The 19,221-nt window shown below is 39.1% G+C and overlaps 1 protein-coding gene across 2 annotated transcripts in view; it reads right to left on the bottom strand.

The window, feature by feature from the left end:
- IPO5 (importin 5) overlaps window positions 1-17,665 on the bottom strand; it is a 34,124-nt gene extending 16,459 nt beyond the window's left edge. The window contains exons 1-11 of one of the 2 annotated variants that reach the window (XM_083362774.1): window positions 17,479-17,665; window positions 12,178-12,258; window positions 8,495-8,687; window positions 7,452-7,554; window positions 6,695-6,791; window positions 6,177-6,281; window positions 4,617-4,739; window positions 4,401-4,521; window positions 2,275-2,362; window positions 849-955; window positions 23-147 (exon numbers count right to left, since the gene is read on the bottom strand). In XM_083362774.1, coding sequence (XP_083218900.1) covers window positions 23-147; window positions 849-955; window positions 2,275-2,362; window positions 4,401-4,521; window positions 4,617-4,739; window positions 6,177-6,281; window positions 6,695-6,791; window positions 7,452-7,554; window positions 8,495-8,687; window positions 12,178-12,258; window positions 17,479-17,571 — 1,236 coding nt within the window. In that variant the 5' untranslated portion in view covers window positions 17,572-17,665. Of the gene's footprint in view, window positions 1-22; window positions 148-848; window positions 956-2,274; window positions 2,363-4,400; window positions 4,522-4,616; window positions 4,740-6,176; window positions 6,282-6,694; window positions 6,792-7,451; window positions 7,555-8,021; window positions 8,077-8,494; window positions 8,688-12,177; window positions 12,259-17,478 lie in introns of those variants that run through there. The other variant, XM_083362775.1, reaches the window with a different exon arrangement.
- Between the last annotated feature and the right edge of the window lie 1,556 nt (window positions 17,666-19,221).

The following is a 19,221-nucleotide window of genomic DNA, read 5'->3' as shown; positions in this document are numbered from 1 at the left end:
AAGAAAAGTGCATTCAACTTACAGGATCCTGAAGGAAAAGCAATACCAAGTTAACTATTTCATTCAAAATTGCCTCCATTTGTTGGTGGCAGCCTTCGCCAATAGCTGATAGAGCCATCAAGCCAGCATGCCTGCACTTCCAGTCGGCTGTAATTAAATGAAAGAATTCAAAGCCAGGGAAAAAAGGCATACAGAAGATATGTTTTTATTGACAACATGAATCTGTTCAAATTAATTTCTTTTCCATTCCAGACTCCAGGATGGCTATTCTCTCCTCTCTTGCACCCCAGTTGGCAATTTGGTAAAATTGGCTCAGAGGAACGCAGTGTGTGTTCATGGGTGCCTATTTCAATGAATTGGAAGAAACCTTCATGATACAGGCAGTTCTCAATTGCAACTATTTGCTTAGTGGCTATTTCAAATTATGATGGTGCAGAAAAAATGATTTATGATTGGTCCATGCACTGCCCCCATGCTTGTGATTTGGACACTCTGCAACCATTATACGTTTCTTCAAGTCGGTAATTGACTCCTGAGGACTATTTGGAGTAATCTCCGCAGTTTTCTTGGCACAATTTTTGGTAGGGGTTTGTTCTTGCTTTCTTTCTAAGTCTGAGAGTGAATGATTGGCCAAATGATTGACCCAGTCACTTTGGCTGGCTTTGTGCTTAAGGCAGGACTAGAACTCTAGTCTTCTCCCAGTTTCTAGCCTGGTGCCCTAACCACAATACCAAACTAGTTTTCATGTAAGGGTTACTTGGCTATAAATTCATTTAAACTCCCTTTTTAACTGCTCAGTTCCTACATCCTTTAATCAGCAGCTCAAAATCCAAAATAAAATTACTTACGATTCTGAAGCATTTGCATAATATGCTCTTTAATCATAGGCAAGACAAGTTTTCCACCAAGGCCACATGCCATTCTATCCAGTGCACTCTCACCAGCAACAGCATTGCTAAAATAAGAACAATATTTAGGACATCAACTGATGTTCCTATTCTTTAGACTTTTGTTTCAAAGAAAATTCTGCTTAATATAGTTTCAAATACAAACTTTTAATATCAAAATACTGCAAATATTTTGTTTGCTTATCCTTCACATTTTCCTAAGTGAAAACTGAACCTGTAGAAGGTCTTACACTGCATAGTATATACAGCTTATCTACTACTGCTTTCCTGGTGCTAATATAGAGTTGCTTCAACTGCATTCCTGTTATGACAGAGAGCTTTCAAACCACATGGGGTCAGCTCCATACCAATTTATTATACATATTTTCTGTTCCTGGGGCTTCATCTGATTTAGTTTTGACTCTGCTTTGGAATGCTATGAACTTCAGCAAACTTTGCATTTTCCTTTTAAATCACTGCAGTACAGAGCCATCTGATGTTCACTTTCTATCTCTCATCTCAACTTCAGCATTCTGGACTTTGTTTCCTACTGTATATATTGTGCAGATTTTAATTCACTCTCCCCAATTCAGTGAGTACTGTGGCATAAAATCATGGTCAGAATTATTCTGAAAAACCCTCCATTATAAAATTGTCAACCTACTGCTATACTACTTCACAAATTTTGTTATTTTTAAATGCAATGAATTAATTGTGACCAAGAATTTTGGGAGTGAACTAGAAGGAAACTTTAAGAAGAACTTCATACAATAGTAATAGCACTTATATACCGCTTCACAGTGCTTTACAGCCCACTAAGCAGTTTTTACAGAGTCAGCATATTGCCCCCAACATTCTGGATCCTCATTTTACCGACCTCAGAAGGATGGAAGGCTGAATCAACCTTGAACTGCTTACTATCAAACTTTTGGAGAGAGCAGTGTTAGCCTGCAGTACTGCATTCTAACCACTGTGCCACCACGGATAAAGAATAGGTCATGTGATGTTTAATTTCTAGAGTAGATTTGTTCTTTGTATGGATTCTTTTTTTGTACCACATTGGAAATTATTATTTTTTCTTTCTGTGAGCATGTTTTCTCACTTTTGATTCACTTTATACTTTATTAAACAAATGTATTAAATTTTTACTTTTCTGTACAAACAATGGCTCCTCTCAATATAATTTCTTAAATACTGTACATCTTTTTAATGAGAAAGAAAATGTGTACCAATACTATTGATCCTTAACCAGTTGAAATGGATGGTACAGCCATATGTCTAGGGCTGGGACTTGACATGAATTAAATGTCAAAACAGATTAAAGTACAAAATAATCCTGGGAAAAATCAAGCAGCCTAAATTGAATTTCGAAAATAAGCATCTTTACCTGTCAAAGTCATCATCTTCTAATTCATCAGAATTTGCCCAATCTTCATCTTCTTCTAGATCAACCATCATTGCTAACATCTGAGGGACTAAAACAAATTTAACAGTGCTTATTAACAAATTTCTAACAATGCATTGGATGCTAACAATCCCAAAAGGAATGTGGGATTTTCACTCACTGCATTATATACTGACACGATTTGTGAAAAATTGCTGATCAATTTGGTATTTGGAATAATTATAGCTAAGTAAAGTAAAATAAGGGTATGCAATATGTTCTGAGTGCTTTGTAGTTGGAACAAAACATACACATTCTCAACATTTGTCAAGACTGTACAAATTTCCAGAAAGCCAAATGAAGGAAACATTGAGAACAGGTCATAACCCTGATTAAAAAGCAGGACGATCCTGTCTGGACAACATATGATCACTATAATCTAAACAGAGATACTACTTTCAGAATACTCTAGAACAGACATGTCAAACCTGCGACATCATGTGACATCGCACAACATATTGGAGCCTTTTTGCCATTGCCAGCAATGGGGTGGGCGCGGCTTCCAGATGACGTATCCGGCCCGTGGACCGGCAGTTTGACACCCCTGCTCTAGAAAGAAGGAAGTGGGAAATTCTTAAAATAACCTGCAGGAAGCAAGAAATTAGGCTGCAGTGTCTCTAACCCAAGTATGCTAACAGTTGTAAACTCAGATTTAGGATTTAATTCAATAGTCTGAGTGACATTTGAATAATAGGGATCAAATAGGGAATTGCTAATATTATATTTCATACTTAATCATTTTTCCTTTATTAATTTGCAGGCAATGAAACAAGGTCTCCAAGAATTTTCTACATAGAACCTACATATTTTAACAACCCTTAGACATTGTCCTAACCAGTATTCTTTTTTTAAAAAAATTAAAATCAGCAATAACATAGCCAAGCCCAACTAGACTTAATAGTATCTTGAGTGTATGATGGCTCAGTGGTTAAAAAAAGCTGACAGCCCAGGTTTGATACCTGAGAGCTGCGCAATGGGGTGAGTTTCCGTTACTATACAAATACAAGTAGATAAATAAGGTACCATTTCAGTGGGAAAGTAGCAGCGTTCTGCGGGCCTTGGCATAGAGTCATGCTGGCCACATGACCACAGAAATGTCTTTGGACAACACTGGCTCCCTCGGCTAAGAAATGGAGATCAGCACCATCTCCTAAAGTCAGACTTGACTGGACAGAGGAAACCTTTTATTTTTACCTCTATAGGCTTACATATTTCTATACACTACACATTTTATGCTTTCTCTGCTTCAGTACTGCAATCCGGTGTATGCCTGATTCTGGATAGCTTTAAATAGCAAGCTTAGCTTTTAACATTAAACTATGAACTTAATTAGCCTCTGTGTAAATAAAATAGTGGTAACAATCAGAATTATGCAGTAAGCAACTCTTAAAAGCCTTGACTTTGGGTATACATCTCCACAGGAATTTCTGGAGTGCTGGTGGTCATGGGGGGGCAATTAAGATATGATTATAATTTGTACATTACTATTACATGAATGAAGGCAAATATATGTGTCTCAGGATAATGTTGCAGGATGCAATCTGGGTCGGTCACCGGAACCAGAGGTTTACTCTTCCAAGCCTTCTGACTTGTGCTGAAACCCATCCTCAGGGAACTTCTCTTTACCGGTGACCGAGCCAGATCGGATTATCATGATCCTTCTCATTTTTCTCCTACTGGTATCTTATGATATTACTTTATTGTTATATGTATTCTGAGAGTTTATGCACCGGAGACAAATTCCTTGTGTGTCCAATCACACTTTGCCAATAAAGTATTCTATTCTATACCTCAGGGGTCCGCCGGTCCGTGGACCAGTACTGGTCTACAGCCCATTAGGAACTGGGCTGTGCAAGTGGTGGGCAAGTGAGTGAAGCTTCATGTGTGCATGTGCGACAGCTAGGTTGTGCACGTGGAACCATTCCCTCTCATGCTGCTGCTGGTCTGTCGAGCCAAAAAGGTTGGGTACCACTGCTATACCTGACCATCAAGATTTTGGCTTTTAAAATCCAAAGTAAGACTTTCTTTAAAAAAAACCACCCCTCATTTTATATATTTTAAATACTTACTAGCTTGTGCAACAATGTTGATATGCCTTCTCAGCATAGCAGCAGCAGTCTCTGATAATGTAACTATTACTTCAAGGGCCAGTTGACGTTGCATATTATTGAGATTTGTGTCTGCACATAGCTGAAATTGAAAAATATTTCAGGAAAACTCTAAAATCAAGGCCAGCATTCTAACAACTAAAATTTTTAAATTGAACTGCTAGAATAAAAACTTACTTTCAAACTCAGTTGTAATGTAGGTTCTAAGTGCGGACGTAAATATTTTGGAACTGTATCTGCAATCTCTACAAGAGACTTTAGGACCGAATCATCATTTTGATAACACGAGTCATTGACTGCCTGAAGAAAAACAGTAATTAATATATTTTTCTTGTAATTTGCATTCAAAAGCATTAAAGGAAACCACTCAACATCTTGCAAGTTTCTACAACAGAGACATTTCACCTTAGCATCAAAAGTTCACCTTACTATGGGCAATGTAATTTTAGCACAGTGCTTCCCAAACTTTTTCTTTCAATACCCCAAACTGTTTTATCAGAAAGTCCTTTTTATTCAGTGCAGGTAAAATGCTTTAACTGTCCCTTTTGTGGTTTGGCAATGAGTTCACATGTTGCTACCCCCCAAAAAAACCAAAACATTTTTACCAAATTTTGGGTAATTTTAGCTAGGTTTGGGAAGCACTATTAAAGCACATGCTAACCAAGTGAGACTTATTAATGTTCACCTCTTCTATAATTCATCTGATGCAATAATTGTTCGATGATTTTTTTTCTTGTTGCATATCATTACTTTTCTGGAGAAACCATCATCTATTTTAATTATGCCCTAGTTTTTCAGAATTATGTAGTTACAACTACAGGCAACAAACAGCATCTGTGTAAATTAAAAACAAATATATTCTTCAAAAAACAAGAGGTTTTAGTTTTGCTTAGAATTTCAGAATTTTTTCTACCTGTTAAGTTGCTGTTTGTATATGATAATAAACTGCAATAATTTCACTTGAGTATCTGATAGAATAAACTAGCTATATGCAAACTTGGAAACTGTCACCAAGAATAGGATAAATCAGGGCTCCCCAACCCATAGGCCATGGCCTGTTCAGAACTGGGCCGCGCAAATGACAGATGAGCGTGAAACTCCACTTGCATTGAGTGGCGAGCACTTGCGCATGAAGTTCCATTTGTGCAAGCAGTGAGTGCATGCCAGTCACAGACAATCATCCCCTTCTCATCCCCGCCACCTCCACCAGTTTGCTAAGCTGGAAAGGTTGGGGACTGCTGGGATAAATGATACATCTGTGCTGGATATATCATGTTATTTATCAATATAGCTCATGCTTTTAATTTTCTCAACAGACACTAAGTTTGTTTACAAGTTTCAAAAGGATTTACTGTAATTAAGCATTATAAAAACAATAAATGCATTTATGTGTGTACTTCAGGTCTTTCTGAAGATTATTATATGGACCACAATTTTTGCACTGCATATTGTGCTATGCAGTTAGGAACTAAAGGGATAGATTTTTAGATCAACAAAAATATTATCTTGATTTCTAAAACTTTATTTCTTGCAGCATTTGTATATAGTAGTTGCTCTTGTATAAGTCCCATTTATTGTTTAATCAAGCTGCATGAGTTATATATTTAAAAACAACTATGCTGTTATGTTGAGTGACATCCACTATAGTAACAGATACACTGGAAATACATGTATTATCAACAAAAATAACAGCAACAGCCTTAGCATTTCAGTCACCATAATTTTCTGACATTTTACCTGCAAAATTCCAGGAAGTAAGTCTGCAAAATGTTTAAGAAGGGGCACATTTTGCTCATTAGCAAGAACAAATGCAGCTGCAGCCCTGGCAGACAGCGTCCTGATCTGGAAAGAAAATCAACTGTCAGTACAGGTTGGGGCTTAATTCTATTCAATCTCTATCAGCTTTAGGATGAGCACAAACTCAAGCAGGGAGGGGAGGGGGGTATATATAGCTGTCCAAATCCAATGAAAGTCAACAAGGGACTTAAGTGAAGCATACTGCCATCACCCAGATTTCCATTAATTTGGCAAAGAAAATACTGCTCTCTATGGGATTCAAAGGTCAGTCTTCTGAACTGACAATCTCTTAAACATCAGCTCCATGAAGAACAGAACACAATAATTCCCCAAAAGCATTTATCTAAAATAATCCCAATAGTTATTTCATGTAAATTCCTAAATCTGTCTTGAACAAGACTGATTTTTTTTGCAACAGCATTAAAATAAAAGACAAAATTAAATAAATGTAGAATTACTGTTGGATTCTCCTGATCTTGCATACACTGCACCAACATTCGTTTGATGACCTCCAAATAATGTTGCTGTTGATTTCCAAAAATACCAGGAAAGTTCCTAAACAGAGAATTAAATAAACATACTTACTAAATTATTAAAGTATACTAAAATTCACTTGTGGCCATTTCTTTGTCATTACTTATTTCACTGAGGAAGACCCAATAATAGCACAAGCAATCTACATGAATTTCAGTGCCCATCTAAACAAAATTGCAACTATTCTGCACAGAAAATGCAAGAAAATAAGTCTATCACCACTATTTTGTCATGGGACATGTAGTACATTTAGTGCTTTTTTTTAAAAAAAATGGACTAAAATATATTAATAAAACTTCTAAACTACAACATCCTGCAGTTCTATGACCTGAAGTGCATCCCTGCTGGGAAGCAATGTACATAAAAGACTAATCAAGATGAAGATATAAATTTTGCACTAATTATTCAACGATAGTAGAGAGGCCATTTCCCAACTAGGCAAGCAAAGTGGCACAGATGACTCCTGACAGCCCCCTCCCATTTTACTCATTAATTTTTCATTCTGAACATTCTGTGAAATAATGGTCAGGAATGATGGTCTTGAAACAGAAGAAACTTTGTCCAGATGTATAATGTGTGTGAGCCAGATACAACAAGCTCCTTAAACAGATAACCTCCTGTTTCACAATTTATATCAGAATATAGAAAAGTGTCATGAAGTATTTAAGAGTGATCGTATACCAAAAGATATGTAGAGCAGCTTCACGCAGTCCCACATTTTGAGAGCTGACTGAGTCAAACAAAAATTTCAGACCTTCTGGCCACTGGTTGTTGCCATCTTCATCTATGTGAGAGAGAAAATTAACATTTAAGGTGTACAATTTTAAAAATTAAATAAAAATAAAATGGAAATCATAGCAGTTAACCAAATTAGATCAATGAAGTCTGATGCATTCTTCTGTTTCAATGTCTTGTTAGCTCTGAATTCTGATGAACACAGTGAATTTTCCTTCCTAAGACTTTTATCATATCCTACCTAGCCTGGTTGACTAAAGTAATTTCACAATGCTTAGAAAATCTGCAGCTTTTGCTTTTTAACCTCCACCATTATACTCAGGATTCCAACTGAACTTATACTGACTGTTGAAAAAGCAAATGGAAAAGAGTAAGTAAAGCACCCATGAAGCATAATAGTGAAAGTACAGTGGCTGCATACTATTTCGCTAAATCAAAAAGTAATCTGTGAATGCCCCATTATTTCAGATCATTCCACCAATGCAGAAAAGTCACGTGCAGAGATGCCATACTCACTAATGTCAAACAGAAAAGGCTGCACAGAGATCACATAAGGTTGTGGATTGCTATATTCCTCAAGGCTTGCGCAGCATATCTAAAGATAATATTTCTAAATATAAAAATGCATATTTAAAGTGGTAGATGTTTAATCATTTTTTTAAAGTTTTATCTTCATTTCAAAGCCAATTAACGGAGCCAAAGCGTGATAGAGAGTACAAGGAAAATATACATCCCAGATTCGGACAGATACTATGTCAAGGCTTAACCATGCTTATATTATGTCATGGGCTAACTTTAAAGAGTAAACCACAACTGACTTGGTTTACACAACATGCTAAAGACAAATGAACCCTATTATGACTTAGCACAATCTTTGAACACAGCTGCAGACATAGAAAAGAACTGTTTTTTACATAATGTTTTTCGAACTATCATGTCAGCCAAAATACTCTTCCTTTATGCATCTGTACTAAAATAAGATTTTATACCTATTAGATTCCTGGCCAGTTCAGCTACAATATCACAGATTTTTCTCCTCATACTGGATTGTGTTTCCAATTGAATAATCACAAGCAGTTCACTTTTGATGGCAGTTTGGACTTCAGAGGGTAATGTTGGATAAACTTCCTCAAAAGAAGCTGACAAAAGTCTCCGTAGAAGGACAGCAGCCATTTGTCTAGCCTGTTAAGACAAATACATGGTAAACTATTTCCTTTTTTATTTTTTAAAAAACCCAATACTGATTTTGTAAAGACATTTTTCTTGCATGTATAAAAATCTAGAAGCTGAGCCAAAATGCGGACTTAGCTGATCTATTTTTGGTATCTTTAGTTATTCCATCCCCCTCAAGTATTTCACTCCATAGCTAATATAAGAACTAAATAAGACATGTGACTCTATAGCAAAAGCACTATGAACTTAGAAGCATGTAGTAATAAATTAAGGAATGAAAAATGTAAACATGACTTCTAGACAATCTAAAAACTATTAATATAGAGGAATAAGGTGTGTTATTTTAAAATAGCTGAATGACTTAGTATGTGAAGAAATGCAAAGGAAGTAAAATTCAAACTCCAGGACTAAAATCTAACTTTTTTATTATATATAGTGTTGTCCAGTACAAATGATAGAAGAAATTGTCACTTTGGATAGCGAGATGAGCATCATATAAATTTAATAATAAAATAAAAATTTGAGCAAGGATCAATCCCGTTGTCTATACCAACTGCAGCTGTAACAATATAAATATCAGCTATTTTAATTCAATGTTAAGTCTTCACTTCTGTTATAATCACTAAATAATAAATAAATCTCTGTACAAGGTGCACAATTAGATAACAGTATCTCAATCTTAAAACATTGCAGTAAGTTATAGGGACAGGGAAAGAAGTCAGTTAATTAAATGTAAACATAATGATTATTGCATTAAAAATCACATACATGGAAACTTTGGAGAACTGATTTAACAATCTCCACCTGTAGTATATATAAATTATCGTAATATCATGTATTCTTGTGTTCTTCCAAAGACAAGATTAGACAACCTATTCACTATACTATTGACTATATATCAACATATGCTTCATTTCATTTACATGCACCTCACTTAAAACACTATTATTTTCTTGTTTCTCTTCAGTATTAGTTGCTTAATAAGGAAAAACCACAATACAATCCATGACAAACAATGAAAAAGGTATGGTAGGAAACTCCTTTATTATATCTGGTCCATTTCCATATTACATTTATTAACTTATTTTTCTGATCAAATTTTCTAAGATTCTTATGTGTGTTAATGGACAACACTTTCTTATAATAAAATTATATGTGTAATTTGTAGTAATGCACTTTTTAAATGAACCCTCACCAAATGCATTTCTTGTATTTCCTAAATGAACAGTTTAGCATCAAATGATGAGACTAAAAAAATTCACCCCTTGCTGCCACTCACACCAGAAGAACATGTTCTCTGAACGAAATCTATAAATTTTATACCCCAAATTTCATTCCAGCCTTCAAAGATGCTCATGAATTTTAAATTGCTTTCTATCTGCATCTCAAATGCTACTTCCCCTCCTCTCTGCATGTTTAATCTTTGCTAATCTTAAAGAGTTACTTAAGGGGATTATCAAAATAAATACTTAAGATTGAAATTTAGTTTAATCATAGAATTATAGCTCAAGGTACTTCTCCATTCAAGTAAAGAATGTAGCATATATTGCCTCCTTTATCTCAAAGCGCTTGAATCTAGCTGAAATGGGTTTTGTGGAAGTAGAAAGGGCCATAGAGAGAAAAAAGAAAAGCCATGTTCTGTTCATGAAAAGAAAATTGAAATCAAGAGTATTTATCAACTTTGTAATTATAAACTCAAAATATTAAACATTGGTTTGTCACAAAACCACTGTAGGAATGAAAGCTTCCATATATACAGGGAGTGCAGAATTATTAGGCAAGTTGTATTTTTGAGGATTAATTTTATTATTGAACAACAACCATGTTCTCAATGAACCCAAAAAACTCATTAATATCAAAGCTGAATATTTTTGGAAGTAGTTTTTAGTTTGTTTGTAGTTATAGCTATTTTAGGGGGATATCTGTGTGTGCAGGTGACTATTACTGTGCATAATTATTAGGCAACTTAACAAAAAACAAATATATACCCATTTCAATTATTTATTTTTACCAGTGAAACCAATATAACATCTCAACATTCACAAATATACATTTCTGACATTCAAAAACATAACAAAAACAAATCAGTGACCAATATAGCCACCTTTCTTTGCAAGGACACTCAAAAGCCTGCCATCCATGGATTCTGTCAGTGTTTTGATCTGTTCACCATCAACATTGCGTGCAGCAGCAACCACAGCCTCCCAGACACTGTTCAGAGAGGTGTACTGTTTTCCCTCCTTGTAAATCTCACATTTGATGATGGACCACAGGTTCTCAATGGGGTTCAGATCAGGTGAACAAGGAGGCCATGTCATTAGATTTCCTTCTTTTATACCCTTTCTTGCCAGCCACGCTGTGGAGTACTTGGACGCGTGTGATGGAGCATTGTCCTGCATGAAAATCATGTTTTTCTTGAAGGATGCAGACTTCTTCCTGTACCACTGCTTGAAGAAGGTGTCTTCCAGAAACTGGCAGTAGGACTGGGAGTTGAGCTTGACTCCATCCTCAACCCGAAAAGGCCCCACAAGCTCATCTTTGATGATACCAGCCCAAACCAGTACTCCACCTCCACCTTGCTGGCGTCTGAGTTGGACTGGAGCTCTCTGCCCTTTACCAATCCAGCCACGGGCCCATCCATTTGGCCCATCAAGACTCACTCTCATTTCATCAGTCCATAAAACCTTAGAAAAATCAGTCTTGAGATATTTCTTGGCCCAGTCTTGACGTTTCAGCTTGTGTGTCTTGTTCAGTGGTGGTCGTCTTTCAGCCTTTCTTACCTTGGCCATGTCTCTGAGTATTGCACACCTTGTGCTTTTGGGCACTCCAGTGATGTTGCAGCTCTGAAATATGGCCAAACTGGTGGCAAGTGGCATCTTGGCAGCTGCACGCTTGACTTTTCTCAGTTCATGGGCAGTTATTTTGCGCCTTGGTTTCTCCACACGCTTCTTGCGACCCTGTTGACTATTTTGAATGAAACGCTTGATTGTTCGATGATCACGCTTCAGAAGCTTTGCAATTTTAAGAGTGCTGCATCCCTCTGCAAGATATCTCACTATTTTTGACTTTTCTGAGCCTGTCAAGTCCTTCTTTTGACCCATTTTGCCAAAGGAAAGGAAGTTGCCTAATAATTATGCACACCTGATACAGGGTGTTGATGTCATTAGACCACACCCCTTCTCATTACAGAGATGCACATCACCTAATATGCTTAATTGGTAGTAGGCTTTCGAGCCTATACAGCTTGGAGTAAGACAACATGCATAAAGAGGATGATGTGGTCAAAATACTCATTTGCCTAATAATTCTGCACTCCCTGTATGATGAGTTAAGGTTTAGCAATACAGGAGGAGCAAATACTAATGATGTAATTTCCTGACCATTTGTTCTTTAACAAAATTGTAGGGTTAATAATATATTCCATCATAGATGGTATGACCATATGAGTCACAATCACAAAATCATATTTTACAACATAAAACCTGAGGGTGAAAAATACCTCTTCGGCAACCGTAGTATTTCTGACAGCTTGTAGAAGGAAGGTAATCTTAGACTGGCCTGGTATGTTCTCGTATGTTTCCTAAAAAGAAAAGACCAGAAACAGGTTAGCATTAAAAAATACGAGGCATGAAGACTTAACAGCCACTTAATACGCTTTAAGTAGACAATTAATGTTTACAAAAAAATCTATTACAGAAGTAATTTTACTCAAAACAGGAATATGAAGTTCTATACTGTGCAAGATACAGTACCTCAAATATCAAACAGCAGAGAAATTATAATATGAAAGTAAACTTTAATTCACAAAAAATAATAGTTCAGCCTTTTTCCCCTCTAATATTATCCTGCTAATGAAGGACATGAAAATATATAGCAGCTAATTAAAAGAAATTATAACTTTGTTTTCTTTTCTTTAATCCTATTTTTTTCTTTGTAGGACAGGTTAAAACAAAATTTACCTTTTTAAATACATGAATACCACATTATCAACATTATTAGCTATGTCACAATGGTGACAACCTGGTGATCTTCAGATGACTTCAATAAAAAATCTGTATGCTATATCCATCAGGGTGAATTGTTACAAATTTTGGAAAATAGTCCTAGTTATCTGGAAAGTGTCAGGTTGCCAAATGTTCTAGCACTTAGAATAACAGAGTTGGGACTTTGTAGGTCAACTAGTCAACCCCCTGCTCAGGCAGGAGACCATTTCTGACAAGTGGCTGTCCAGTCTCTTCTTGAAAGCCTCCAGTGATGAAGCACCCATAACTTCTGAAGGAAAGCTGTTCCATTGGTTGATTGTTCTGTCAGAAAATTTCTGACAAGAAACAAGGGGCTTATTACTATTTCTCACAATTGCAACCATTGCAGCATCCTCATGGTCACATGATCAAAATTTCTCTTTAGTTCTAGGTTGCTTCTCTCCTCAGTTAATTTCAATCCATTTTTTCTTGTCTTGCCTTTTGGAACTTTGGAAAATAGTTTGAACCCCCCTTTTCTTTGTAGGGGCCCCTCAAATATTGGAACACTGCTATCATGTCTCCCCTACTCCTCCTTTTCAGTAACTACATGTACACAGTTCCTTTAACCTTTCTTTATATGTTTTAGCCTCCAGCCTCCTAATCATTCTTGTTGCTCTTCTTTGCACTCTTTCCTAGTCTCAACATCTTTATAATGTGGTGACCAAAACTGGATGCAGTATTCCAAGTGCGACCTTACTAAGCTTTATAGAGTGGTACTATTACCTTTGTACTTGTACTTCTGGTTTTTCTTGCCTAAAACTTTACTTTTCTCTATGTTGAATTTCATTTTGTTAGATAGGGCCCAATGTTCACGTCTGTCAATATCCATCTGAATCTAGGATGTTGGCTATTCCTACCAGCTTAGTGTCATCTGCAAAGTTGATTAGTTCCCCCTTCTATTCCCTCATCTAAGTTATTTATGAAGATATTGAGGAGTACTTGGGCCTAAGACAGAACCTTGTGGTACCCCACTGCTTACTTCCCTCCACGTAGATGTAGTACCATTAAGGACTACTCACTGAGTATGGTTTGTCAGCCAGTTACAAATCCATCTGATGATAATGCTATGTATCCCAGTTTTTTCTAGCTTAGCAAGAAGTAGGTTGTGGTCTACTTTGTTGAATGCCTTACTGAAGTCTAAGTATACTATGCTCATAGCATTTTGCTTGTCTTCTAATTTAGTTTGTCAAAAAATGAAATGAAATTGGCTTGGCATGATCTGTTTTTAACAAACTTGTGCTGGCTTCTAGTTATAACTTTGTTTCTAGATTTTCACAGATCTGTTTTTTCATTATCTTTTCCAGTATCTTCCCAGGTATTGTTAGGCTGATTGGTCTGTAGTGTCCTGGGTCTGATTCCCCCCCCCACTTCTTTGAAGGAATACTCTTCCAGCTACTTGAAGCATGAGTGCCATCCAGGGGCTGCAGGTTATATTTTTTCAGCCACTGAAAGCCACATTCAATACATCAGTAATAGAACATTTATGGGATGTATAGGTCACCTCAATCTGTTACAACTCTGGATAACTTACAAGATGCAACATTTATTTTTAAAAATGAAAATATATAATGAAAACCAGAAAATTCAGAAAATAAGCAACAAACATTAAAAAAAATCAAAACATCACATCAGGTTCATCATCTACTCTTACTTAGGTCTTATGGATTATATTTTTAAGGGCTCATTTAAGGAGGATCAGGGTGAATAAGGTCCAATTAAACTGATCTATTGCTAAACAACCTTTGCACAGGAATCTTTCCAATTAATGGTTAACACCTGCTTGTAGTTAGATAAGGATCTACATAATTGGGGGGCCGGTGGGTGGACTTAGTTTATTTATGGCTATGTAGGGATTCTAGGGTGATACCTCTTTTAACTACGTTGCCACTCCTCCCATAATATCAGGAGGAATGGTATTCCAGAGGGTAGATGCCATGAGAAAAGACTAGTACTAGAGTCCTGCTGGGTGACACTGTTTAAAAGTGAGATTTCAAGCTGGTGAAAGATCACATGGGTCAAGCAGAAAACTATGGGGCACAGGTGGCTTCTCAAAAACCAGGTCTTTTGCCTTGAAGGGATAGACAGAACTCTGAGCATCATCAGACTGTAGCAGAGTCTTTATTTGATTACAGTTCAACACAGCTATTTCTTTCTGCCCAAGAGCTAATTAAAAAAATCATACTGCTTTTATTAGGGAGGTAGGATCTTGTGGATTTTTTGGCAACCACAGCTTAAAACAGTGGTCCCTAACCTATCCGGCTTTGGGGACCTGTGTGTTTGTGGGGGGGAATGGTTCCACGTGAGTGACAGGTGCACACATGTTGGCCTGCTGCTTCTACAGCCCAGTTCTAAATGGGCCGTGGCCCATGAGTTGAGGATCCCTGGCTTAAAAGTCATCATTAAATTACCCAAGAAATTATTATAATGGTTAAAAATGGTTAGAAATGAGATTAAAGATTCCAGACATGCCAGATTAGTTCTTCTCAACTGGTTTATTTATCAAATTTTAAAGCTCCTGAGACTTATAAATACAGTAGCTTTTACTTTTAGTTGTTATATAAATGCAATCAAAATCTCGTTTCTTATACATGTGCTTTAAACAAAGTCTGTGAATATCTGTCATTCAGCTACATGAAATAAAATGCAAATCCTGGTGGATTGTATGTCTCATACAAGCATCATTGTTGTGTGGAATCTATGATGTCAGTAACCTGCACAAACAGTCATAACCTTGCACTGATGGTATTAATGAAGCAGCTGTCACTACTAAAAAAACACTCCCTTCTCTTAACATGCACATGGATGGTCATCATAGTGGCTCATAAACCTCTTCAGATGATAGATACTGCTATTCATATAACCTGAATGTTTTTATCGATCTGGGCTTTTAGGATTTCACTACAGCGATGTCCTCCACTGTGGTTCAGAATTATATGGTAATGAATAGGATTTATATAGCCAATGATTCTGGAAACTCCCAAGGCAACAATCCCCTACTTTTGTATCTAACATTTAAATATTCAGATATGGAAGTTTTGTATAGGTTGCTACAGTAAAATTGGGGTATTATCACAATTAGGCAATATTTATCTATCAAATGTCATCTTATTCAAATATAAGTAATATGCCTTTTTCTGCACCTTATTTCACAGAACTCTTTAGAATCTGGCCACACTAACTGTAACACAAAGAATGTTTTTCCCCATTTGCCTCTTCTAATTTTCAGCAGATTTGATACCCATAGTACTTAAACGGCTGGCACCGATATACAGAATTTTAACCCTGAATGATGAATGCCCATTTCAGATCCAAAAAGAAAACCAGACCATATTGTTTTACATTTGGGTACTGAGAATAGTTTTTTGTACAACTATTCACAAGGAAAGAATGTGCTGAACTCTGCTGATCACTGAAGTGATGTAAATGATAAAAGCCCCGCCAAAGCCACACAATGAGAAAACTCTAACCCAGACACTGGCATTCATTTCAACAGACAAAGATTCTGCACTATTTTTTTTAATAGCAAAGAATGAAGAGCAGTCCTACAGAAGGGAAAAAGTATTATCCCTTTATACTAATGATAGAGAAATCCTGTAGTTTGGAATTTTAACTTATAATAAAAAAGGCTATTCAGAGAAAGAGTAATAAAGCAATTAGGTATAGCATGTTCCTGCACTATGAAAAGAAATCCTGGCTTCAAATCCAATTCGTGGGAAACAGCAACCCTTTTACCCTTCTATATAATTTCCAGTTCAGGTAGTTTCTGGATGAAATCCATCTCCATAAATCCTTTATTCAAGGCCAGCATCCTGAGCTCAGAATATTCTGGGAAGCTGAAATATTTCTCTGCTTTTTCTACTGGAAACTTCTACAGCAAACGAACTTAGTCACAATGCTGACTCTACTGTGAGTATGGTACCAGAAAACCGAGCCAACAGATCCGTTCTGACTCCTCGCTTCCTTGTTTCCAAGCCCAGCATACAAATAATACAGTATGAAACACGGTTAGAAACAGAGATCAATTGTGAGGCCTACCAGCCGAGGAGTTTCCCTTTTGTAAGCATTACTTAACTTACTGTCCCTATTTAATTAGTCACCAACTGCAACCCTAGCTCTTCCACGTACAGTATCATTCTCATTCATCCCAAACCAGGAAGGGGTGGCGGGAACAGAGACACTTTAAGAAGAAGCGAGACTCTTTACGGGTCCCCTCCTGCATTTGTGAAAGAGTTGGTGAAGGTTGTCGTTGTCCGAATCAGAAGGGCCAGGTCTGAGAACGAAGCGGGGGAAGAGAAAAGGGGCCGCGACGCTAACAATAGGTGGGGAAAAGCAGAGAAAATGGGGACCGAACAGGAGAGAAGCCGGCTCCGGGGCAAGAGTGAGAGAGGCGAGCGGACCAATGGAGACCCCATCGCCGAGGGAGAGAAAGCCTCCACGTGATGGGACGGTGGGAGAAGGGAGCGTTTGAACCCGGGATCGGAGCCGAGGATGGGCGAAAGAGGACAGCAGGGGCGCCGCCGACGGCGGAGGAGACTCGGCCGGAGTTTCGCGAAGAGGAGGGAAGAGCAATTGGCCTCTCTTCCCCGAGCGGTGTTCTAGTTCCCGGCCAACGGCTGTTAACGGCCGCCGGCTTGGCCGGAGCACGTGGGCCCGGCGGAGGGCCTGCGCAACGCGGAGGGCGGCCACTGCTGACAGGCAAAGGCCAGGAGCGAAACCTCGTGCGCGGCGGGGCTGGAGGAGAGGAGGGGACAGAGAGCCCGCGCGAGGACGCCAGTCACCTCGGCTTGTTTGCGGACGACGTTATCCGGACTGAGCAGGTTGCCGAGAAGGAGGTAGAACTGCTGCTGTTCCTGCTCCGCTGCCACCGCCATGGCTGCCGAAGAGAGAGGGGCCAGCCGGGCGGGGAGGAGGAGGAGGAAGGAGGGGACGCGCACCGACCACAGGAAGGCGGAGCCGCCGCCGCTGCCGAGCTCTTGGGAACCTCTCCCCCTCCCTCTTGGCCGGACAAACCCCTCCTGCCGGCGCCGGAATGCCGCGCGCTCATTGGCTGCGGTCTGGCGGCAATGTGCTTGGATTGGGCGGCGAAAGCAAGGGCTTTATGATTGGGCGGGAAAGACCCATTGTGAGGTCACTTCCCTTTCTCTTCTGGTTACTCCGGCGCTTTTTTTCCAGGGGTAACCTCGGCCGGGGTTGATGTTGGTATTGGGGGGGGGGGCGGGGCGGGCTGCAATAGCCGCGCTCTTGGTGGCGGGAAAAACGCCGGCTGGGAAGGGAGCCTGTTCGGCGAAAGGAGGGAGCGCCGGGGCAGACGGGACCCGTGCCCGCTCCCCAAGGGGAGCCAGAAGGCTCCTTGGCGTAATTCTGGTACTATTTTGCTACTTGGCAAATAGATGGGGAAGAAATGGAGGTAGTGACAGATTTTATTTTCCTGGGCTCCAAGATCACTGCAGATGGGGACTGTAGCTAAAGAGCCTCTTGATGCGGGTGAAGAAGGAGAGTGCAAAAGTTGGGTTGAAACTAAACATTAAGAAAACCAAGATCATGGCATCCGGCCCTCTCAATTCCTGGCAAATAGATGGGGAAGAAATGGAGATAGTGACAGATTTTATTTTCCTGGGCTCCAAGATCACCGCAGATGGGGACTGAAGCCAAGAAATTAAAAGACGCTTGCTCCTCGGGAGGAAAGCCATGGCAAATCTAGACAGCACACTAAAAAGCAGAGAAAATCACCCTGTCAACAAAAGTGCGTATAGTCAAGGCTACGGTCTTCCCAGTTGCAATGTATGGCAGTGAAAGTTGGACCATAAGAAAGGCTGAGCGCCAAAGAATTGAGGCCTTGGAGCTATGGTGCTGGAGAAGACTCCTGTGAGTCCCTTGGACTGCAAGGCGATCAAACCGGTCAGTCCTAGAGGAGATCAACCCTGACTGCTCTTTAGAAGGCCAGATTCTAAAGCTAAAACTCAAATACTTTGGCCACCTAATGAGAAGGAAGGACTCACTGGAGAAGAGCCTAATGCTGGGAAAGGTTGAGGGCAAGAGAAGAAGGGGACGACAGAGAATGAGGTGGCTGGATGGAGTCACTGAAGCAGTAGGCGTGAGCTTAGATGGACTCCAGAAGATGGTAGAGGACAGGAAGGCCTGGAGGAACATTGTCCATAGGGTCGCGATGGGTCGGACACGACTTCGCAACTAACGACAACAACATTTTGCTACTTTTCTCCTGGGACCGTGATAAAGGGGGGGCTCGACCCGTTTGCTGAAATGGTGACCCGGGTTGCCGCTTCCCATGTTGCATGTTGTTGTGTGTGTGGGAGTGCGAGTCCTTTGAAAGGATGAAGTGCTGGGCTCCTCTTTGCAATGGGGATTCTGTGCCAAGGTTGATCTCTCCCAGCCAGCCCTGCCCCAGATGAGTTGAGCGACCGTATCGGGCAGGACCCGCGTGGCCTCGTCATTGCTTCTCATATCTCCACGCATCCGGACGATTCCAAGTCTAGACTGAAATTCCCTGGAACGTTTTCATG

The sequence above is a fragment of the Vipera ursinii genome, assembly GCF_947247035.1.
Source record: "Vipera ursinii genome assembly, chromosome: 4".
In the NCBI taxonomy this organism is placed as follows: Eukaryota; Metazoa; Chordata; class Lepidosauria; order Squamata; family Viperidae; genus Vipera; species Vipera ursinii.
Note: the sequence above shows the minus strand (reverse complement) of the source record. Positions and strands in the feature narration are given on the sequence as shown.